The following is a 23,865-nucleotide window of genomic DNA, read 5'->3' on the forward strand; positions in this document are numbered from 1 at the left end:
TCTGATCTTCTTTTGAAACTCTAGGAACCAAAAGTAATTTGAGAACAATGTTATCTGTGGGGAAATATAGTACAATCATTCATAAGATACAATCACTCTTTAAAAGTACCATTATAAAATCCCGTTTACATTCTCTCACTTCTGCACAGCTGTCAGTCACTATCTGAACTATCGCGAGATTGACGCCACAGTCAGTCCGGGCAGTGTGCGCTGCTGCTGCTGGGTTCCTGGCAGCGCCGCGCCCCCGTCTCCTCTTCTGCCGCTGTACTTACTGATACTGGGACCCGGTGTCCGTCTGCGGCAACCCCGCACCTGCCAGCGGAAAGGAGAGGCAGGGAAAAGCAGCGCATTAAGCTGCCGTTTCTAATTTAAACGAGCGGGTGGGGAAACAGCACAGGAAGTAACGGGAAATAGTCTCTTGCTACCAGTTAGCGTTAAATGTGCTACTATCACGCAACAGCTAGCAGATGAAGTTAGCCAGCTAGCTAACGTGGGGCGCTGCTAGTTATGGCTCTAGTTTTGAAAATATTCTGTTTGCCGTTACGTTGTAGTTAGTTTGGCGTAGATGTAGCGAATATTTACTTGGTTAGCCTCAGTGCACTGACCATAATGCTAGTTATCGTACTAATCAATTTAAGTAAGTAGCTGTTACGTCTAATCATCTAAAACAACTAACTCAGCTAACGTCAGCAAACTAGCTAAGGTTTGGTGTTGTACTACCTTATTTGTGTTTATAATTGGATGTTTTGAACTTTGTGTTGTGACTGTGAGTGAGATAATTAGGATTCAAGCAGATTCAGAGGCCAAGTCCGTGTTGAATGAATGTTCTGTTACATTTACACGTGGGGACTGTTCTAACATTTAGCTTAACTGACAGGAAAGGGGACGTTCACCCTTTCTAAGTTAGTGTAGTTAGTGTCTGCAGGATAAGTGTTGTCTCCCTATTTAACCTCTCAAAGTTGCATGTGGTAAGCACAAACAACAGGAGCAGATAGCAGGAGAGCAGTGTCTCCTAATCCCAGCTCAAGAGTTTATTCACAAGTAAGCATGGCTCCGAAGAAGAGACCAGGTCCCCTAACTATTACTCCCACTGGCGATGGATTATCCCCCTCCACCAACACAGAAGTTACGTCTGAGTAAGTCATCCTATACAGTTTGAAAATACTGTGTATTTGTGCGTTTGGACAGATGGGTTACGCCATTATTTATCTGTTTTCTCAGGGCCAGTTTAGAAGCACTTAAGAAAATATTAGAGGAGCTGGACCTGGATGAGCAACAGAAGAAAAGATTAGAAGCTTTTCTCACCCAGAAGGCCAAGGTTGGCGAGTTGAAAGACGATGACTTCCATCGTGTCTGTGAGCTGGGTGCAGGCAATGGAGGAGTAGTCAACAAGGAGTGCCACAAACCTTCAGGCATAATCATGGCCAGAAAGGTGAGCTACAAAAAAAACAATACTTATGTGATAAAACCTTTGAGTAATTCCTGTTTCAGTGCACGAAAGTTATACTCAACCAACTTGTTGTGTATCCTGTAGTTAAAACACAATTTAGATAACAACTCTCTTTTCTGTTTAGCTTATTCACCTAGAAATCAAGCCTGCAATCAGAAACCAGATCATCAGAGAGCTGCAGGTGCTGCATGAGTGTAACTCTCCCTACATTGTGGGGTTCTATGGAGCGTTTTACAGCGATGGAGAGATCAGCATCTGCATGGAACACATGGTGAGAGAATTGGAGATGGTGGCTCTTGAAAGTATTGAAAGTAGCCATAATAATCGCCACAAAGAAATCGTTACTTTTTGCTCTGTTGTCTTGCATACCTATGTTGAAGTAGTGTACAAAACAGGGCTGAACAAAGTTTGATCTTTCCATTTTTCATATTTTCTCAGTAGATGAGTTGGACCTGTGCGAAATGTAATGCGTATGTATTAGTAAGCTGTTCTAACTGGGCTACTAAAGGATGTGAGGAATGTCTGTGCTGTGGGAATTGAGTTATTACAGTGCACACAAAGCATTTATTTTAAATTAAAGAATAATCTAGGCGATAACATCCTATATTAGCCACTTTAAGTCCCCATAGTACAAAACATAAACTGTTGCATGAACACTTTTTACAATCTATGTAGACCTGCTGCAGTTTACAGGACTGTCCCTGCTTAGGATGGGTGCTGATTCTGGTTGTCTTGTAGATGATCAAGAGGCTCCACACACCAATCTGAGCCGTGTTTGTGTTTGCTCATGTGATGTTACTTCCGGCTATGAGATATGATTCTGCTTTAGATCTGTCTTATTCAGTCTGTCCCTGCCGGGTAACTAACACTGGCTGGCCAGCTGTCTGCAGATATTAGGCTGATGTCTTGTCAACACAAACAGCAGACTAATTAGTGAGCTGACTTTTAGTTTCTGCCCTGTCTGTGCTCAAAGTGATCATTAAAGTGGATGTCCGTACTCAGTAGAAGCATCCGATATAAAAGGCCATGCATAAATGTTTTGAATACCATCTTTTTAAATTCAAATGTTGATGATGCCTTAACACATGGTGCAGTCTTTTATTACTGTTGCTCAGTTGTTTTGCACAAACATATGCTCATTTACAACCACTTTATTATTTTGATTTCTGAAATCAGTCCACGCTGTAAAAACGGGATGATGTGCTCTTTTGAAATTCTGTCTTTATAGCACTTATATCATAAGTTGTTGTACTCTCTCTTTTGCAGGATGGTGGATCTCTGGACCAGGTGCTGAAAGAAGCAAGGAGGGTCCCTGAAGAGATTCTCGGAAAAGTCAGCATCGCTGTAAGTATTTGGTTATCGACAATAGTGTTATATAATGTAATATTTAATGGTTGGAGTTAATGAAACACTAGTATTAATTGTTCATAGGAATGTAATTCAAACTTTTAAAATCAAGTTTCTTAACTCATATAATCACTCTTTTAGTCTTTACATCAAAATAAATCATGCACTCAGTATTAGTGGATAAGTTTCTTGATTGTTTTTGACTGTTGTTTTCACATTAAGCTCATTTATGATTATTGACTTTGTTTCCTCATTTTGAAACAGGTTTTGAGAGGCCTTGCCTATCTACGAGAAAAACACCAAATCATGCATAGAGGTACTGTCATTTTTGATAAAGTCGATGATTGATACTTGTATTTAAAATCATAGCATTTCATTTGTTAGACAGGACGAGACATTTTCTTTTGTTAAAACGAGTGTACATACCTGTTCATATTGGTCACACATGAGAGGTGTAAAAAATAGGCAATGCATCGCAAGGGTAAAGGCAGTCCTTTTTGATCATGTTCATTATATATGTAAACTTCAGGAAAGTTTTCATGACTTCCTTTTTAACCCCCAGATGTGAAGCCCTCAAACATACTGGTGAATTCCCGGGGTGAGATCAAACTGTGTGACTTCGGTGTGAGTGGGCAGCTCATAGACTCGATGGCAAATTCCTTTGTTGGGACAAGATCATACATGTCGGTATGTTGATCCTCTCGCCTTGAAATTATCAATCCAGTGTAAAATCCTACATGTTACCCTGCTGTCTGTGTCTCATTTGTGTGTTGTGACTTTACAAATAACTTCTCATTCATAGTTCATGTGTGATATTCATTAAAATATTATTACATTTTTAATCAAATTCAAGCCAATGAGTCAATTCAAACTAAAGATTATTTTCTAGTATTAACTTTCAGGAATGGCCTCATCCACTAACTCAATTTTATTCCAGAATAAACCTTTTATTTCACACTTTTGAGTGTTTAAACAGTTAATAGCTTATTTTGTGTTGAATTGATGACTTCTTCTTGTTGTTTATGTTTACCATGTAGCCTGAGAGATTGCAGGGAACCCACTATTCTGTGCAGTCAGATGTGTGGAGTATGGGCTTGTCCCTAGTAGAGCTGTCGATCGGACGCTACCCCATCCCTCCTCCAGATGCAAAAGAATTGGAGGCCATATTTGGACGACCCATCTTGGATGACACAGAGGGAGAGACACACAGCACTTCACCTAGACCCAGACCGCCGGGTAGACCTGTCAGCGGTGAGTGACACAAACACATATGCAAAGTGTTTCATGTAGCTATTTGAAACTACAATAGGAACATTTGAATACTGACCGCTCCTAGTGGCTGCATGAGAGACCATGCAACCTGATGTCAGTCAGTTGCACGCTCTGATTTACTAACCTGTCTGCCCTGCGATTGCTGGAAGCCACAAAGGAATGTTTAGTGATTCTGATCGAAGCTTTCTCTGACTGAGCTCTCACTCGTTGTTCCCCAGGTCATGGTCCTGTAATGGCCATCTTTGAGCTGCTAGACTACATAGTCAATGAGGTATGAATTTAGGAAGTTGTTTTTACAGTCATATATGCAAAATTATGGAGGGTGTCACTTTCTACTGTTGGCCATGTGACATTTTCATTCAACTTTCTTCTGTATTCCAGCCTCCACCTAAACTACCCCATGGCATATTCACCTGCGATTTTCAAGATTTTGTTACAAAGTGGTAAGACAACATTTTGGCCTGAGAATACTGCTCAGGTGTTCATATCTTTGTTTTCAAGCGTTTTTAGCTTTCAAGAATTATCCTGAACATGTTATCTAATGTTTTGTAACTAACATGATGAATGAACAGTTTCACCTGATAGCTTCCTTTCCTCTGTGTTGTGTCCACAGTCTCATCAAAAATCCAGCAGACAGGGCTGACTTGAAAATGCTGATGGTAAGTGTCCTAAGTTTGACTTTAACCTGAACTCGAATTTAAGTTCCATCTTGGCCCCATTAGCCCTGGGAACAAGCAACCTTATATGACAGATCACAAAACATAGTTCTTAGTATCTCACCAATCAGTCCAGCACTGCAGTTAAACTTAGCTGTGGGTACCAGTAAAGTTGGAATCAGCACCACAACCTTTGTTTATGTCAGTCAGTCAAGCTTTAACCGTCTTGTTTATACATCATTGTGTTCTGTTGCAGAACCATACGTTTATCAAGCGGTCTGAGGCGGAGGAGGTGGACTTTGCTGGCTGGCTTTGTAGAACAATGGGGCTGAACCAACCCAGCACTCCCACACGCACTGCAGACTGAAAGCACGGTCTACTCATGCACACAGTATGTAAAAACATGAAGAAGCTGCTGCCTAAAACCATACACTCAGATATACTGTAAACAACCACTTCTTCCCTCACTGAACCTCTAAAGGCTCCATCTTTAAAATCTGCTCTGTTGTGTATTTTTTTAGCCAGCAGATCACAATCTAGGAAAGATTCTCTATTTACACTTGGCATTCTTTGTGGAAAGTCAGTACATTGGGGTTTTGTTTAATCATAATGTTTTCTTCTTAAATCAATTGCATCATAAGTCCTCTAAATGTTTGTTGGCAGTGTGGACAACAGAAATCATTACTAATTTGTGGTAAGTTTAGATCAGGATTTTGGGCCATTACATCACTGACCTACTCTTGGCCACTGCTGCACTATTTTTTGTAGCTGTTTAAAAATCCAGTAGATTTTTTTTTGTTGTTCTTCTCAGCCCACCATCCTGCAATGATGCTGCACATACTGTGTAAAACTGTAAAAGAAATCCTTAAAAGAAAATCAGACTTATTGAATATTTGTGACATGTCTTTTTTTTTTTTTTCCATTTCTGCTTTTCAGTTTTCTTGTCTGAGTTTCTCTGAAGTGCTCTGAGGCTTACAAGTTCAAGTGTGTCAATCTCAGTTATTATAATCATAGTCAGACATCTGTATGCGTCCACAGATTAATACATATATGAATTTGTTTTTATATCTGTTATGCAAAAACACTGAGAAATGTGAGAATGAACTTATTTTACTGAACAGGTTGGGTTATGTCTGTCTGTGTGGAAAGGAAATGCTTGTGTCTAGAAGGTTTCCTGCATTTGACTAATTTTTAGCAATTCCGAGATGTCTTGAGGTGAAGCACAATGTTCAAAGCATTCAAGCATGAACCTCATGTCAAAGCCAAAAATAATTGTAAAAGATTAAACCCTTGAATACACTCACTGCTTCCTCTGTATCTTAGAGTTGTTTCTTGATTGCTTCAAACAGCACCATCATTTTATTATGGTTTTATTAGCATCAGATCAGCTATGTGGAGGTAGAGGCTGCCTTTGGGAATCCCAGAAATTCACTCCTGGACATTATCTGCTATAACAAGACCACTTTGATCTGTTGAGCAAGCTGCATTGCGGCTCGCTGAACAGTGTCAGCTGAAACAAATGGTCAGTTTTTTGTATACGCTGTAATGGAAACAACAGGACACGGATTTACCATGTGCGTCCTGTGTTGGGGCATTTTGCTCCTTTGTTTCATCTTTTTGTGTACTTCCTCCTGTCAGTATTGGTTTAAAGATATAAATGTTTTATATGGTAAAATCCTAGAAGTCTTTGTCTTTATAAAATCCTAATGGTCAATAAATGGTATGTATTGTAGCGTGCAAGCATTATGGCTTCAGATTTTCATATCTGTTATACCGTTATTTCACCAGAAGGGGGCAGAATACTAAGTACAAGCACTGAAAACCTTTGCTACAGTTATGAACTAAATTATGTTACCAAACTCATATGTCTTGGCTGAGTGATACGTTCCCTTGACATTGCTGAAATCAGATGGTAAATGCACGGTACACAAAGAAAACAAGAGCAGGATAGTGATTCTTCAAACTGCTGAAATCCATTCGTCCCTTTACATTACAAGTGCAATGAAAATAATCTGTTTGGAAAAGAAAAAATGTCCTTCCTTCAATGTCTGTCAACTTCAGACTTAAAGTGTGAGATCTTGAGCTCAGAGAATGACATAGTGTTGCAGTATGTGGGGTGGCTAAGTCTGAGCAGCGTTGATGGGAGGGGGACTATTGCAGCAGAAAAACAGCAAAGTCTGCAGTCATTTATATGCAAATATGCAAATGAGAGGGTAATTAAGATTGGGCGTTTGTCAGTGGCTCTTTGATTGCTAATGAATTCCAATCTGCAAGAAAGAGGGGGTGATGAGCTAAAAATGAGGAAGAAGAACAGGGTGGTATTGTGCTTTTCTCCTTTTTTCCAACAGAAACGAGGAAAAGAGTGAGTGAGCAGTCTATACAATGGAAAGGCCCTGTGGAACAAAAGAAATTACATTCTAATTATTTTTAAAAAATTAGTGAACATGACTGCTTTTTCAACTCAAATCAAATACACACACAAAAAAAGGTGACGGCGTCATCCGAAACTGATAAAAATGAATTCCGTTTTTTTTTTTTTTAAATACTTTTAATGAGCGTGTTAAAATTCTGTTTCAGCACCAGCAAACTGCCTGAACATAATAGAGTGGGAGTTTGTGCTGAGACAATTAACCGTGCACGCCGTCGCTGAGCATTCAGCGCGGCAGGCTAGAGCCACCGCAGGAAGGTAGAAAGATTTCTGCTCATTAAGAGTGATGTGGCTGACCCCCGTCGAGAGAGATGCTCAGGTATCTTGGCGGGGGATGTGCAGCGGCAGCATGTTGTGTGTCTCGAACTGTGTTGTTTTCATATTTTTGGCAAACGGGGACCTGCAGTTCACACACGAGCACACACCGCTGTTATTGCTGTTTCAGTGGTCCCTTGACACTTGTACGTCTTCCTCCCTGGCATGTGAAATGAGTAGATGTATACATGAAATAAAAACAAATTAAATGTGAAGAATGGGGTAAAACAGCTGCTCTTGTCACCATATAGCATAATGAGTTCCTCACAATGCTGCCGCTTTGTGTATTTCACAGCGCTGACCGCTACAATATCACAGTATGTGACACCCAGTCAGAAAATACAGTAAATGCCGGACGGAGTCTTCTTGGAAGCAATCTAGAGAGGACAAAAACATGGCAACATTTCATTTATTGAATCTAATTGGCAGTGTGATATTTTTGCTGAATACATTCCAAAATACTTGAGCCAGGATTGTAAGTATGAACACTCAAGCTAATAAATTTGGAAGGGGGGTGTCAGCAGCTGATCCCAGCCCTGCTCTGTTTGGTGTGTGACGAGAACATAAGTGCATTTGTGTGAGAGAAAGAGAGGGGGCTGTGTTTTTTTGCAGGAAACAGGAAACCAAAAGTCATAACAGGATGCCCCAGGTTTTGATACTGTACCTGATGCGTGGGTGGCTGCATGGGGGTAACCCATTTACAAAGCCTTAGAACTGGTGTCTAGAAGAAGAGGGAGCCCAGGAAAGAGTGGGTGGAGAGGAGGGTACACACTTTGGGGTTAGGAAAATGGAGTTCCACTCTAAATATAGCCTCGTTTTCTGTCTTGCACTTTATCATACAACCTTGATGTTGTTTTGCCTCGATCCTGTTCGTCCTACTTTTTAAAAAGGCAACAAACCAAACAGCGTTTGATGTTTTGTGTAGAGCAGTGATATGATCGCTTCCTTGCGGATACATGCGCCACTTTTCCCCAGGTGTACTGGAGGAGCTTCACATTGAATCTGTGACATGAAACTAGTTTTGTCATAATGAGGTTGATGTGCTCACACCGACTGAACGCTCCTCAACCTGCTGCAGAAATCTAGAGCTGCTTGTATGTGCGTTGGTCTTTAACGAAGCAGTTCTCAGCATAGGTTAGCTGTGGCAGAGTAAACAACCTTGTGGTAAAATGTTCTGCTTTGACTGTAAGAGCAAAACAGACAAGATCAAATCTGGCAAATGAAAACACCATGTTTGTATGTTGCAGTTACAGTTTTATAAAGGCAAAAGCTTTAAATGACAGTTTAGCTTTAAATGGATAATTTGATAACCAGTCTCACTGTTATTCACATGCAGGTGTGTGCTCGAGTTGCATGTGTGCACTGCATGCTGTATGTGTGCGTGTGTGTGTTTGTAAACCACAAAGTGGATGGCTGAGTTTTCTCGTAAAGGCCAGCACAGATGTTAGTTGGGTTGTTTTCCCCCAAACCAGTTGAGGTTTTCTCAAGAAAGTCTCAAAACAAATGTGCCCTTAACTGCAGCTTTGTTTACATAACCACCAAGGTACATGTTGTGGAAACTCTACAAAAAGTAAATTCACAAAGAGCAAGTGTCTATCAGAGTTACTTATTGCAATAAACTTCACATATGCATGCAGGACTCCTGCCGTCCAAAGACGAGAGCCAAAGCTATAAAGTTACACTCAGCTCAGTCTTAAAGGGAAGTTTGTCTCATACTCCTCCCTGCAGAGGGATAAAAGATGGGGGTGAGTTTCTCATGCTTTTGTCTAATAGTTGCACTGGCGAGGTGCTCCAAGGCCTCCACAGAATTATTTGTGTGGGCCTTCCAGAGACAAGATAAGGCCTCCTGTGCTCTCCAAGGCTTCAGGGTCAAACTGATACAAACAGTAATGGATGAGAGACAAACCTTCATCTGAGAGATGAGTCAATATGAAAGTCAGAATATGAAATATGCAAAAGAGTAACATCCCTAGCAACAGCAGTAAAACATAGAATTTCCGTCACACTTCCCACGCTTTTATCATACAATGATGACTTAAAAAGGATGAGGATAGAACCCCTCTCTGTAAATAACAACAGAATATGTCTAGACACTGTTTTTTTTGCTGACATATTTTCAAGAAGCCTGGAAGAACAGTGAGCAAGCTCATGAGTAGTACCTAAATGTAAATAAAGAAGATGGAGAGATAATTAAAACACACTGAGCTTTTTTTCTTATACTGTATGTATTAAAAAGTGGATAACTCAAGTAACATAAAACCCACCAGTTCAATCAAAGGTGCACCAGAGACTTGAAATGAGTGTAGTCACATCCAACGCAGCTCTGTGGTCTGTTTAGATCATATGGAAAACGAGCCTTTTCACCTTAAAAAGACGTCCATCGATGGTTGAGACAGTGAAAATGGCCGCTGATTGCAATATCACTGTCATCATATGTTCAAGATAGGCAAATGAAATATGCACCGCTTTGCATGAACTTCAATGAAGCAACATCCTAGAAGGTTATAATACTGACCTTCAAATCATGAACAGGGTTCACCTTTGCCGTGGAGATTTTATAAATAGTTCAACAGCTTCTACTCAAACAGGATCGAAGTAAAAACTAGCGCCACTGATATGTATACACAAAAAATCTAGCCAAACTGGAAACCCTATGACCTGAACACTTGAGGGAAAATCACCCAAATAACAATAATTGACATGTAGCTTTTTTATATCTTTGACTGTGTCTTGAGCCACATCTATAGCTCGTGTCTGTCAGAGATTTTCAGTACCAATCATTTTGTACCACTTTGTGCTGCCAATTAAGATGACTCTTTAATACTTTAGATAAGAATTCTTGTTGGGAGAATAGACCCCCTACTGATCATGTGCTATGCTGTATCTCCTTTGCACTTCCGTAATGAAAAATACAAAACCGGCGTCTGCTTTCCTAAACCGTGGAATTAGATGTGCTAAATAACACGTATCATGTGAGTAATCAAAAGGCACATAGCTTTTATTACCACAAACTGAATGCACACTTTCAGGTAACTGGGATTGCACTGATTTTCCTTAGTATGCTGCTGTATCATAAGGATCCAAGAGGTTTCCTTTAATTATCTAATACAGGAGGTAAACAGAATGAACAACTGGTTTGGACCAAAGTTACTTTAATGAAATCCTGAAAGTAATATGCATAAGTCTAGTAAAATTTAGCCCCAGTCCTGTAGCAACATCAACATAATTTGTAATCCTGCATCCTGTCCCAGCCACCGAGGTTTCTTCGAGTCAGTCCTTCTTTTCAACAGCATTCAATCAGTTAGTTTGAGGTTGTGAAGCCTCAGTTGGCGCCTCCTGTGGGAGCGCAGCCTTCACCTGCGTGTAAATAGAGCTGAGAGCACAAATCTCAACATTTTATCACATCTTCCTGGCAGCTGTCTCTGACGAGACCCAGCGTCTTCCCCAGCCTGTCACGAAGGATCTCCAAATGGGTTGTTCCTGCTCCCTATTATTGTTTTAATTTGAGTGAGGACAGCAGGGACATCCTCGGTCCAGCTGAGCCCCGCCTCTCCACTGCACTTAGCTAATTTCTTTTTGAAGGTGCCATTTCGGTCCAATGGAATCAATTTGTGAGTAATCAAAAAAGTTTCAGAAGTAATTTGCGTCGCTAATATTTTTTTTGACAGCATAATTCCAAACAGTATGTTTACTGAATAAAAGACCTTCATTTACCTTTAGCGCATAGATTTGACCTTCGTTAAATGAAACGGAAAGTTCCTGAACTGATTTTGTACAACTCCAAAATTAATATCTTCATGCATAGAAGCATTGGTAAAATAAAAAATACATTTTCCATTTAATTTCATGCATAGATAATATTACCACTGCAACATTACAAAGTGTGGAAAATAAGATCACCCGTCTATCTGTGAAATCACAATCCGAACCATGTGAAGAATGTCTGTTGACAGAAGCTCTTAAACTTCTCATCAAGTTCAGTCATAATTAGGCATCTGCTTGCTGCTCCTCTTTTTAAGGATTTTCACCACCTGCAAAGGGAGGGATCCACTCAGGAGGGGAAAGAGATCGGGAACATTTTGTTTTTCAACATCAGCTTGTGCTTATTGTCCTACTGTTAGCAAGATTAGACCTCTGGTTAATATGAAAACATATCACAACATAACACTCCTGTTTCCACTTTGGCAAAAACGCACCCCATTTTCCAAACATGCTACTAAACCAGACCATCTCCTGCTGTCCATGTCTGACTTTTAGGGTTTCTTAGATGGGCTTTAGTGAGGCGCCATCCTACATTGTCATTTGCGAGGTAGCATGAATTTGTTCGTCTAAGGCCTTTCTCTTATGTAATTAACAAATCTCTGCTGATCAAAATAGACATAATTTATCTAATCTGTCACTTTGTTTATGGAACACTGCTTTGTGTGAGGAATACAAGGAATGTAATCAGGACTAGGGAGCACATGAGGCCCCCGTAGGCTGCATCCCATCCTTGTCGCCTGTCATGCTCCTCCCTGCAGAGGGATGAAAAGATGGGGGGGTGAGTTTCTCATGGTTTTGTCTAATAGTTGCACCAGCGAGGTGCTCCAAGGCCTCCGCAGAATTATTTGTGTGGACCTTCCAGAGACAAGATAAGGCCTCCTGTGCTCTCCAAGGCTTCAGGGTCAAACTGATACAAGTAAGAGTGAATAAGAGACAAACCTTCACCTGAGAGAAAACACACTCACTTTAAGAAATATGCAAGAGTAACACATCTAGCGTGACAGTGCAACTCACGAAAAACACCCGGTGGGCCATTTCTGTGAATTAGACTCTGGCTCAAATTCTACTAAAGGAAGTAGCCGCACTCTAGTTTTTTTTTTTTCTTCTGCCACTTTTGCACAAACATGCTAGAGCATCTTTCTGAGTGCAGGTTTGTTTTTTTTTCCCCTGCCCAAATACAAAGCTAAAAAACTGTTGGACAGATTGTGAATACATATTATTATAATGCAAGATTTCAAATACTATAATAGGCATCACATCACAGTATAGTCTGAATAAATCATTACAGCACAGCAAATATTTTTATCGATAAAGGAGGCTGTAGTTCTTCCTCAGGGATGTTTATAAAGCATTTTCAAACTACAGATGTTTCTTTTCTGTGCAAGTTTGGCCCAAAGGCTTCACTTTCTCTGCAGACTCAGACACTCAGCTTGGTGAAAACTGCAACAAAAGCATCTATGAAAAAACTTGCCAAATATGCACACAAGATCCCGAAGGACTCTTCTCACATGTCCCATTCTGTCCCATTTGTGAGGTGGCATGAATTTGTTCATTTAAGTTGTGTATCTCCGCTGATTAAAACACACACAATTTATCCAACCTGCGATTTTGTCTACGGAACGCCGCTCTGTGTGATTGGTGAGAAGTTCTCTCTGCAGCCACAGAAGCAGAAGAGCTATAAAAGTAATCGGGGGAGGAGGGAGAGCATCGGTCCTCGTAGGCAGCATCCCATCCTTGTTGCCAAATTGTTATGGAAATTCTGCAAAAAGTAACTTTACAAAGAGCAAGTGTCCATCTGAGTTATTTACTGCAATAAACCATGCAATCAGGACTCCTGCCTTCCAAAGACAAGAGCCAAAGCTATAAAGTTACATTCAGTCTAATAATACTCCTCCCAGCAGGAGGATAAAAGATGGGGGTGAGTTTCTCATGGTTTTGTCGGATAGTTGCACTGGCGAGGTGCTTCAAGGCCTCCACAGAATTATTTGTGTGGATCTTCCAGGGACAAGATAAGGCCTCCTGTGCTCTCCAAGGCTTCAGGGTCGAAGTGATAGAAACAAAAGTGGATGAGAGACAAAACTTCATCTGAGAGAGAACACAGTCAATTTATTAAATATGCAAAATAGTATAAATAAATAGTACCATTCATGAAAAAAACAAGCAGGCCATTTATGAGAATCAGACTCTGGCTCATGCTGTCAATGTTTGATTTCTGTTTGACTTCAGGAAGTCACCTCACTCTTCTGAGTGCAGGTATGTTTTTTCCCTCTCCCTAACTGCAAAGCTAAAAGCTGCTGGGCAGATTGTGAATGCATAATAACATAATGCAAGATTACAAACACAACAAAAGGCCACACACGCTATTCAGAGCAAAAAAAAATAAAAAAATTTGAGCAAATATTAAACTGTGCAAATATTACTCTCCATATTAGCAAAACTGTTGTCAGTTTGCACACAAGATCCTGAGGGCCTCCTCACACATTTTGTTTTCAGACAACCTTTAGGTAGACAGAAGCTGAAAATATAAGAACAACCATTTAACACTGTCTTTTATTCCTGCTTCCATCACACTGCTCCAACAAATAACACTCAGTCTGGACTCCTGATGTTCTGGCCTATGCATGTGATCTACGAGGCTGATCTCCAGATCCTTGCTTTTTACTCTTCTGGCATTTTTTAATGTAATTTCATGGTGCAACACAATGCTCTTACAGGTGCAATACACACTTTTGTTTGCAAATATGCATGGCTGTGTATGTCATAAGGGTGGCAAGATGGGGCTGCTAAAAATCAACCTAAAGCCATACCTATATTCTATCATCAGTTCTACAACTTAATCAAAAATGTTTAGACTTTAGTGAATGGATCAGACTTTTACAGTAGAATAATATCCAGCTGTGATGGAGCTCAGGATTCAACTGTGTAACTAATGATTTAAATGTAGCTGATAAACTTTGACTCCGTGTGTGACAGCTCACCTGTACAGTGTCTTTACTGTTGGATCCTGACTGATCCTGACTTCATGTCAGGGATAATTTAGAATAATAAGTAAATAATTAAGTTACCGCTGCGTTGTGTTGTGCATAAGTGGGTGCAGCTCTCTCACTCTGGAGATGCTCATATGGATTCTACTGCCGCCTGATGCTGCAAGTATTAGATAAATTTAGAGGAAAGGCTCCTGCTGGAATCGACAAACTAAACTTCAGCTTCTGTTAGTGTTTGGAGGTGTGCGGCTGCGTCTGCTTAGGCCACAAACTGTGTCTTTTGCACACTCTTAGATGTTTATGCAAGCATAGCTGTTACAGACTTTAATGCTGCTTTCACTTGCACTCTGACACCGTAGTTGCAGTCACTGAAACTTGAACATCAGAGTGTGAGTAAATGAGCAGGGCTTATCAGATCTGGGGTAGTCGGTCTCGTGGGATGTAGGATGCTGATATAAGTCACCGCTCACTTCAGCCGGCATTCTCCCTCTATCGCTATCTGTGTATTTCTATTTTCTTCACTATGAGAAACAGCAACAGCCTCCAGGCAGCAACATATCACTCTGAAAATGTCAAGCTTTGCTGAGGATTTGGATGGTACAGTAAGGCACTTTTTACAGCAAATTATTATTATTATTTTTAATCAAATTGTTGGTCTCTCTGCATGCAAATGCATTGTTTTGAGTGAACACCGAGCTGCATCCTTCTCTCAGCTGTGCCCACTAAGACTGTGATTGGTTTGAAGTAAAGCAGTAGTAGAATGACAGCGTGCTGCAGCCAGACCATTATGTTGTACTGAATGTGCTGGCAAAGCAAGACTCGAGCTGGAGAGGGGCGGCACAGGGGTGGCTAATGAGATTTCAGGGGTGGTCACGGCCCCCTTTGACTTCCCTTGGAGGCACCCCTGGTATATGTATGTCTTAGATCGCAGCGTTTTTCATATGTATGGCTTTATTCTGTTACCAGTGTTGTGTTTCTTGTTTTATTATCGTGTTGTCTGCAGTTGTGTGGAGCTGAATATTCTCACTACTTCCCCAAGGAAAATTTCTCTTTAGGGATGACAAAGTTCATCTTATCTTATTAACTAGACGAAATGACACCACACCTAATATTTAGGCTTATAAACATTATCACACATAAGTCTTCGTGATGGCTGTAAATTAGTAAGGGTTTTTTTTTTTCATAGCAAGGTCACTACATCATCTAGTGTCTTTGAGCAAGAATATAAACAACATGAGCAGCTAAAAGACACTTTCTTGTAATCTTATCTATGTTTAGCATAGCTAAGCACGGATTCCCCTCTCTGTTTGACACCCAGGAACATTTTTTTTTTTGTCTCTCAGGCACTGTTTGAGAACAAAATTAAAACGCCAGAAAACCTATAGGCAGAATGAGCCCGCCCTAAAGATTAATGTTGAAACATAATTTGACGTTCTGCTTGTCAGTCAAATGTTGGTTGTATCCGATTGGTCCTCTCGCAGATATTATCGTCCCGTCTTCTGCTGCTCCGCTGCGACGTCCTCCTCCGCCAGTCGACATAGATCCCCGCAAATTGATCCCCAGATCATTTTCTGCTTCGTTCACAGCTACGTGACGGTGACATTTTGCGGCATTTGCGCTGGTCGCTGCGTCAATGCGAAGACTGTCGAAAGCTTCCCCGTTTGGTTTCTTCGTTTTAGTTGAAATTGGACACCGCTGATGTTTCAGCGTCCATGTCCTCCCGTAGGCTGCGCTGCGGAGTGATATTCCATTGGAACCGACAATGTGGAGGCTGTTAAAATGTCTACTTGGAAAATGAAATGGTTACAGTTTCTCTAACAATAAGGAAACGGACTAACACAAGAGTTATGGTTCGTGTGAGAGGCGTGTTTTCAGGTTCGTGACGAAGACGACAGCGAGACGAGGCGACAGGAGTGGTTTATATTGTCTTTCCTCATCTTCATCAAGCCCACAGTCCGGACCACGGGGGGAAGGATCCTATCCCTAACTTTGTTTTTCTCTCTTCTCCAGCCGCTCGTTTCTGCCCGTTGGATGCCGCATTATTGAGTCCAGGTAAATGCGGACATATTCCTAACGAGCGTGTGCATGTCAAACAGAAGTAGTTTGTCACGTTGTTAGCGGAGTAATAATCAAGTTTTTTTTTTTAAGCGCATCGTTCAACTTGTACTGAGTGCCACAGCCGGGAAAAGCGGGGTCTTGGATTGTCGTCCCCCCTTTCGGCCTGAGCCAGCCCGCAGTGTTATTACTATTAGTGTGATGGGAAAAGACTTCTTTGTTCACTTCAGTGGGCTATAACGTTACAGCACATTAGCATATTACTAGTCTGAGTTAGCCCCCCTCCCTGGAATTCAGCTGTCTGTCGTGCTAGTGTGTAGGTTTAAAGCACACAAATGTACAGACGTCTTTAATAACGTTACTGCTCGTGGCTTTAATGTCACTCTCATTCACCTCTTATTGATATTTTACAGCTTTACTCTTGTAGCCTGGGGATGCTAAAATATAACTGTCATAATATTGGCGTTAAAAGTGCAACTTTAGTCATGTTTTTGCCCCCCTCCCTCAGCTTCTCGCACTAACGAGCGTCACAAATTAAAGCTACTTTCTCAACTCTTGTTATTCTTAAATTTTTGCCTTCGTTATTGTTAAGACATGTTGACATTTCCTATTATTTCTTTTGACCGCTCGGCTGAAACTTTGTTGGCTCCGAGTCTTTGTGTTCATCTCCTTCTGTTTGCTCGACGTGAAGGCAGGCAACAGGTTTTTTTTTTTCCTCCCTTCTTTTATTAGGTCCTTTTAAACCTCCCGCAGGATTTTAAGCCTTTTAAAAAAAACACACGCTGTTCACCCCGGTCTGCCTGTTGTCCGTCGCCAGGTTTGGGCTGTTTTGATGGACGTTTTGTGCCGTCCAACTTTTCCCCAAACGCGCAGGCCAAAGGTTGGGGGGGTGCTCAAGACCAGCAACTTCCATTTGGAGGGGCTAAAAGCACTTATCCCCCATTTTGACCTCAGCTCACTGAGACACAGAAATTTCTAGATTATGTGCTGTCAACGTGTTGTTCTTACATAACGGCACACTTGTTGTTCTGTCATTATTAGCCGCTGCACCACTGTTTTACATCCCGTTAGGCTTCATGTAATGTTTGCATCCTTTCCTGCCTTCAGAATGGGATGCTTTTTCCCCCCGTTTTATTATTGATTTTGGATGCTGTCATGGTTTTTGCTTAATGTTTGTTAAAAACAAGAATCAAAATACCTACACGAGTATTACTGGTAAAAGTAGCGCTGCTGTATAATATGTATAAGACAGATGTATTAAAACGACATGTCTTTGACAAGACGGGCAATGCTGTTGTAGTTTCCATTTGTGTTATTATAGTATTATTTTAGACTAAAAGCAAATCTTAAGCCAAGCCAGTTATTCAGGTGGTAGCAGTGAAATCCCCTAAGTAAGATCTTAAAAGTGTACTGGCATCAATTACTCAAAAACCTCCACTTAATTTTATTTCAAATACTTTATTCTGGTTTTAGTGTATTACTATTAATCAATCACTAATATTGTTGCTCTCTTGCATATGTGTGTATTTTATTTTGAAAAGCCAACATATTCATATTTTATTGATTTTATTTTGATAGATACAAAGAATACTGGAAACTTCCTTTTTTAAAAAAAATCTGACTCACACAACTTCATCTTGTTGTCCTCAGTTATGGACTTGAGGTTTTTTATCTTTTTAAAATCCAGGCCTCTGTAGAGTATCTCCCTAAGCTCTGTTACGCATGAACTCTTATTTTGAAGGTGAACCCAAACATACAGATGGTTTGCCCATCAGTTTTTGTGCCCATGAAAGAGAGAGGCAGATGTAGGTCTGCTAAGCATCTTTTCAGCGTTTGGGAGGTTTGTTTTTAAAAGTCTGGTTTACTAGACTGAGTAGTTTACTGGACTTACTTAGTACTTTAAAGTACTGGAGTAACACAATGGCAGCTGTTACAAATGACACCAGAGAAGCAACTATCGTGGATTTTAGCCTGGGAACTCTTAGAACATATAACAAGGCTTTGTTAATATTATTAGGTATATTTATATTGATTTGCCTTAAAATGGCAGGATGAAATAGTGACATTATACATCACTGATGGGGGCCGCCATGTTTGATGCTAGACTGAGAAAGAAGACATCCAATCAGCCAATCATCTGCAGTGTCTCTGGTTGCTATGGTGATTCTCACCTCTTCAGTAGGAAGAGCTTTCCGCGTATGTGTTAGTGTCCGTGAGGATAAACAAGACATACATTTTGCCACCCAGATTCGTAGGGGTCTATGTGCAGCTCAAAATTTGTGACAGTGAGGCAGTGTGACTTACTAGATTTAGCCATCGGGTTCAAGGCTGCTATTGGCTGCTCATTTTAGGCAGCTTTGTCCTTCCCTTCTGTTATCTGTGTGGTTTCAAAATCACTTTCACCATGGGAAACAGCTACTACAACAACAACCTCTGGCCTAGCAACCTACCACACTGAAATTGTCAAGTTTTAACAAGGATTGGGATCGTGCATAAAGCAGCCCTGCTATTTATTTTCAGTGAATTATCCATTTTAAAGACGGTGCTCCCCTCCCTGCATGCAAATGTTCCACCAAAACAATTCCACCCCCCACTGCCTTGGTGGAACATCTTTGTTTAATTCCACCTAAGTTAATTGTGATTGGTTTAAAGGAATACAAACACGCCAGAGCCAATAGCAGAATGATCGAGAGGTGCAGCCAGACCATTCTACTGAATGGGTTGGCTAAGCGAGACTAGTACCAAGTAATTTTCCATCATCCAAACCATTAAAGTTCATCATTAAGAGAGTTGTAATTAAAGTGGTGTCTGCTGGACTTTAGAGGTGTTTTGATGTTTACATGCTTTCCATTGACGGAGCCCAAGGTCGTAATTTCTTCAGAAATCCTACCCTATCCACCCACTGTGCGCAGCACACTTTAGGAATAATCACATTAACATGGTTCTGCAGTGTAATCTAAAACCAGCTACTATGTCCCTGTGCGTTTTTCTTTGTTCGATATGAGGGGCAATGCAACTATTCTCATAGCAGGCCAATGCATACTGATGGTAGAAAGCATGCGTGTCTGCTCTCTGCTTTCAAAGCCTGCATTGGTCTGAGTGCACAAATGGAGAAAACAAGAATTAGTCCTTACATGCCAAAAATATGGCCAGAAGGATAATAAGAATAAACACAACAAAAATAAAATGGTGTGCTTCACTGCCTCTGTATTGGCACACGAAACAGCAAACGTCACATTCCATTGGATTATTATGGACGAGTTCATAATATTTAGCGTCTGTAGATCAGCTGTTATTGTGGTGGATTCAATACTCTACTTATTTCTTAGGTTGCATTTTGTTGTGAGTTCAAGTAAATGTCTTCGAGTGAAAGTGTTGGTCACTGATACTGTCCCCCAATGTCCTCATTTTGAAATACAGTCGTGAATATTTTTTCCTTACATATTTTGACAGTGGCACTGACTGATGCATCATAAATTAAGAGAGTATTATTGGTACTCCTAAACGATTGAATAATTAGTTTCTTTGTGTGTTATTTCATTGTATCATTTGTACATTTATGGAAAAAAGCATCCAAAGCCAGTTGTTGTAACAACTTGCGGAGCTGCACATCGTTCTCAAACACTACAAAGTTATTCAAAGTGGCAAGCCTCACAAATAATGAATTCAAACTCAGAAAGCCTGCATTTGCTGAGGGGAGCAGCAGCCCTGACCAGCACTAACTGAAAGAAATTTAATGTATGTTTGCTTGACAGCACCACTCTCTAAATCATCTCCGAATGTAATCAACCTCTTTGACACTGTAAGAAATGACAACATAATTTCCCCATGGTGGTATTTACCGCCACTTCTGCTGCTGGTTTGTCCACTCAATGTAGAAATTATACTTTTTAAGTTGTTTCGCCCACATGGACTGCAATTGCTATGATATAGGTGGGTCATACATTGCTTATTTGAGAGTCCAGCGTGTTTGTTATCACTCTATAAATTTCGGCAAAAAGAGCAACTAGAGAAAGTTGGTTTTTGAGGTGGAGGAAGCAGCCTGAGCCTGGGGTGTGATTAACAACGAGAGCAGTGTGGCCTGTGGCTGAACCATGGTCACCCATGTTAGATGTGGGCTACCTAGAAAACTCTTAGAACTGGTCAGATTTTTCATTCCTTGGTCAGCACTTTGCTGGTTATAGGCAAGGATGCACCATTTGAATGGTAGATGCACTGTAAGCAGTTCAGTTAACTGTATCATTTGTAGAAGGATTGCCTGAGCCTGCATAACGCTCCCTGAAAAGCTGACTTGGGTGTAGATTATATATGTCTACCTTCGCATCATGTCATTTAATTGACATTTCTTATGTCACATTGAGCAAAGTAAATGCTTTTGAGTCACTTGCCTGAAACACATCTACTATGGAGACCTGGGAGAAATCAATATTATATGGAAGTTCAGTTATTATTTGAGATTGTGTGTTTTTTTTTTAATGGTTTGTGACAAGAAAGCAAGATTCTAATTACAATCTCAGCCTTTTTGTCATTGTATTTGTCATCACTCCTATTGGTTGTGACAGCCTTTATTTATTTATTTTCTTTATTTTTTCAACCACCAAGCTGTCTCTGACATTGTTATGTCCTCATTTGGCGAGTTCAGCCACTGAATGAAATGTCATCATGAGCAGTAGGAATGATGGGACAACATGATGAGTAAGATGGAATTTGTTTAATTTAAAAAAATCCACAAGATAAATGATAAATGAAATACTCTGCAATCTGAGCTAAGGGGAACAAACAGTGAATACCTCTGTCTATGGGGATGTTATAGCTACATGAATAATGTTTTTACATTTACACCATTTCAACCTATTTAGCTTTCATTAGATATTATAGAAAACATCAGTCGCCATAATTAGCATATTGTCACATGATTGAAACCATGGTATTGAGACATGTAGTGTCCCTTTGCTGGTCAGAATAGTTAACCATCTTACATTTGGGCAAAATAAACTCATAATCTCCTTACCTCTGCTTGTAGTCGCTTGCTGAGACTGAAAGGGCCGAGTGAACAGCAGCAGAGAATGGCTGCAGTGGAGACAGACAAGGAGCTCAGCGACTTGCTGGATTTTAGCGCGGTAAGATTCCTCTGAAGATTGCTTGAATTTGTCGAGTATGCTTCTTAAACAGTTCATTACTTGTTCACAGAATGACAAATTCTTTTAACTTCATAATACTTATACTCAACTCATATTATGTCCCGAACAGTTGTCAAGTAGTTTGAAATACGAATGAACGGCATTTATGGTCGACAAGAGTTTAAAGGAGTGCAGTGCGTACATGAGACACTTTTTTACAAGATTGTTGTCACTTTAATTTTCGTAGCAAAGCCGGAGTAGATAGATTGCTTTTTGCCCCTTGTAGATTTTAGTTATATAGGATAGTTTGAATGACCATTAAAACAGGCTTTTGCACAAATGAGGAGGGCCAAACTCAGCAAAGTCTTGACTTCCAGTGGTTTGTTGACAGTTTCATGTATTTCTTTTCAGATGTTTGAGCCTCCCGTTTCAAATGGAAAGAACCGGCCGACTACTCTCGCCAGCAGTCAGTTTGGAGGTTCAGGTAAGGCAGAAGAGTTTGTTACCGTTTTACACTTCTGCTGTCCCCCTGATGTCTTATGCTTTGGTAACTGTCTTTTAACAGTTTATTCAATGAGAATACATTCTTTATATTTACAGATCAAATTCTCTTGATTAAAAAAAGATGCGTCATCACATATTTAATTACTTTTCACCCACTTAAAGCTATTGAGACACAGTGGTCTTATGATTTTTTAATGCTCCCAGTAAATAAACCAGTGAAAGGCTTCGTCTAATCTCACTATCCCATCCTAAGTCATAGGTTGTTTTTTTGAATTTTAATAAGGGAAATTGTCCTCTGCTCATGAATCGAGTTTCAGATCATAGATTATTAAAGAGGATCTCAGGCAAGATTTCTAGTTGATTTTATGTTATGCAGATCAAGCGTCTTCTCGTCTACACTTCGTCATCCTCGCCTTGCAGGTGTCCCTCCCCTCACCTTCTCAGCTGTTGCCATTCAATCATTTAAGGACAAAGCCAGAGGGTGGGGGTTGGCGGGAACAGCCCAATTAATCTCTTCTGCTTACTCTGTGAAAAAGTGTATTCCCATGTCCCGCAATCTCGCACCCTACTTTTCTCCTCCACATAAGTCATTTTCACCCAGAGCTATTATCCATCCTCATCATCGACTTTACCAGCACAACCCCTACAGACAGTTTTAAGATGTGGATGTATCATACAATGAACAGACTCGGAGACATTCAAAATAGGAAGATTTTCTTTATTTTGTGGTGTTTCTGGCTCCTTGGTAATGCCGTCATATACAAAAATATTGTTAGCTGTCATCTCTATGATTACTGCAGCCAGTCCATTTGCCTGATATGAACCTTTCTCTACCTTTCTCTTGTATTTCTCAAAGTGCAGTAGGTCTTTCAACAGGCAATACAAACGAAACAGGATATACAAGGATAGGATGAAAGAGAAGACATTCAGTGGCTGGGTGGGGTATAGGGGGCTCTATTTCATCTATTCACTTGAGGGCCACTTACATGTTCTTTTGTCTTGGCAAGGTGTGTGCTTACAAAAGAGACGCGTAGATGTCATCAATCCAACGGCTGCTCATGGCATCATTCTTCAACCATCAATTCCCCTTTTTCGCTGTAAAAAATTGTACTTTTATCCGTCACAAAGAACAACAAAAGTCTTACAGCAGGAAAAAAAAATTCTCTTCTGCATCAAGATCCACTTCTGTCCATCTATGCTCTGTATTTAGCAAAATGATAGCTAGTGAAGCCTACAGAGAGTAAAATAGAGTTGGACGCAGGCGTGTTTGTATTGTAGTGTTTCACACAGAATTAGAGTCTGTTTGTGGGGGTGGGGCTGGCCTTCTTAAATCAGTTATTAAATAATACCTAATATGAGGTGTTCCACTGCAATTATTTTATATGCCTTTGTATTTATTGACAAACAGATAACTCAGCAGTACAGTTTTGTGGGTTTACTTTGTGTCAAATAACTGAAAAACAAATACTTCTAGTCCAGACTTTCTTTGCAAGTGAGAAGACTTTGAAAATATTTTTGCGATATTCAAGTCAGAGAGCAAACATTTGGCATCAGGGTTGAAGAATTAACATTCACGCTATCTGCTTGCACAAGCAGTCGATGTTGTGCTATCAGTGACAAGCAATCCGGCTATGATCTATTGTTAACTTCTAACTAACCTTAATAGCCAGGCTCCTTACATGGTTACTAATACCTTATTTAAAGATTTACACCTCCAAGACTGACAGTGTTGTGTTAGGAACATACAGTAACTTATCACAGTTAACTTGAATATGTCAGTTTTGGACCAGTTTGTGCAGATTTGTTCATGATGCTAACCATTTGGGAAGTCTGGATTGATTCCATTCTAAAATTCAGCCAACCTTCATCTCTGCGGGGAAAAGTCAACAACAATCCTTCCTCCCGCGCACGATCCTGTTTTGATTCAGTGTGCACAGAGAGGAGGGGCTTTTTACAGACGAGTCAATGTGTT

The 23,865-nt window shown here is 40.4% G+C and overlaps 2 protein-coding genes across 6 annotated transcripts in view; both read left to right on the forward strand.

Annotated features, from left to right (window-relative positions):
* The first annotated feature begins 215 nt into the window (after nt 1-215).
* map2k2b (mitogen-activated protein kinase kinase 2b) lies at nt 216-6,400 on the forward strand. 2 transcript variants are annotated; one of them, XM_008294468.1, is made up of 12 exons: nt 216-1,136; nt 1,222-1,432; nt 1,575-1,721; nt 2,717-2,794; nt 3,062-3,113; nt 3,360-3,484; nt 3,835-4,048; nt 4,288-4,340; nt 4,451-4,512; nt 4,683-4,728; nt 4,982-5,116; nt 5,662-6,400. In XM_008294468.1, the coding sequence occupies exons 1-11, from the start codon at nt 1,048-1,050 to the stop codon at nt 5,090-5,092; spliced, it is 1,188 nt and encodes a 395-aa protein (XP_008292690.1). In that variant the 5' UTR covers nt 216-1,047; the 3' UTR covers nt 5,093-5,116; nt 5,662-6,400. The 2 variants fall into 2 exon arrangements, with proteins under 2 accessions (XP_008292690.1, XP_008292689.1); XM_008294467.1 differs by having other exon boundaries at nt 4,982-6,400.
* Nucleotides 6,401-15,776: 9,376 nt separating this feature from the next.
* Nucleotides 15,777-23,865, forward strand: part of tcf3a (transcription factor 3a) — a 28,599-nt gene continuing 20,510 nt past the window's right edge. The window contains exons 1-4 of one of the 4 annotated variants that reach the window (XM_008294470.1): nt 15,782-16,130; nt 16,225-16,266; nt 21,293-21,389; nt 21,801-21,873. In XM_008294470.1, coding sequence (XP_008292692.1) covers nt 21,336-21,389; nt 21,801-21,873 — 127 coding nt within the window. In that variant the 5' untranslated portion in view covers nt 15,782-16,130; nt 16,225-16,266; nt 21,293-21,335. Of the gene's footprint in view, nt 16,267-21,292; nt 21,390-21,800; nt 21,874-23,865 lie in introns of all 4 variants that reach the window. The other 3 variants (XM_008294472.1, XM_008294473.1, XM_008294469.1) reach the window with 3 other exon arrangements.

The sequence above is a fragment of the Stegastes partitus genome, unplaced genomic scaffold (genome assembly GCF_000690725.1).
Source record: "Stegastes partitus isolate 25-593 unplaced genomic scaffold, Stegastes_partitus-1.0.2 Scaffold965, whole genome shotgun sequence".
Taxonomy (NCBI): Eukaryota; Metazoa; Chordata; class Actinopteri; family Pomacentridae; genus Stegastes; species Stegastes partitus.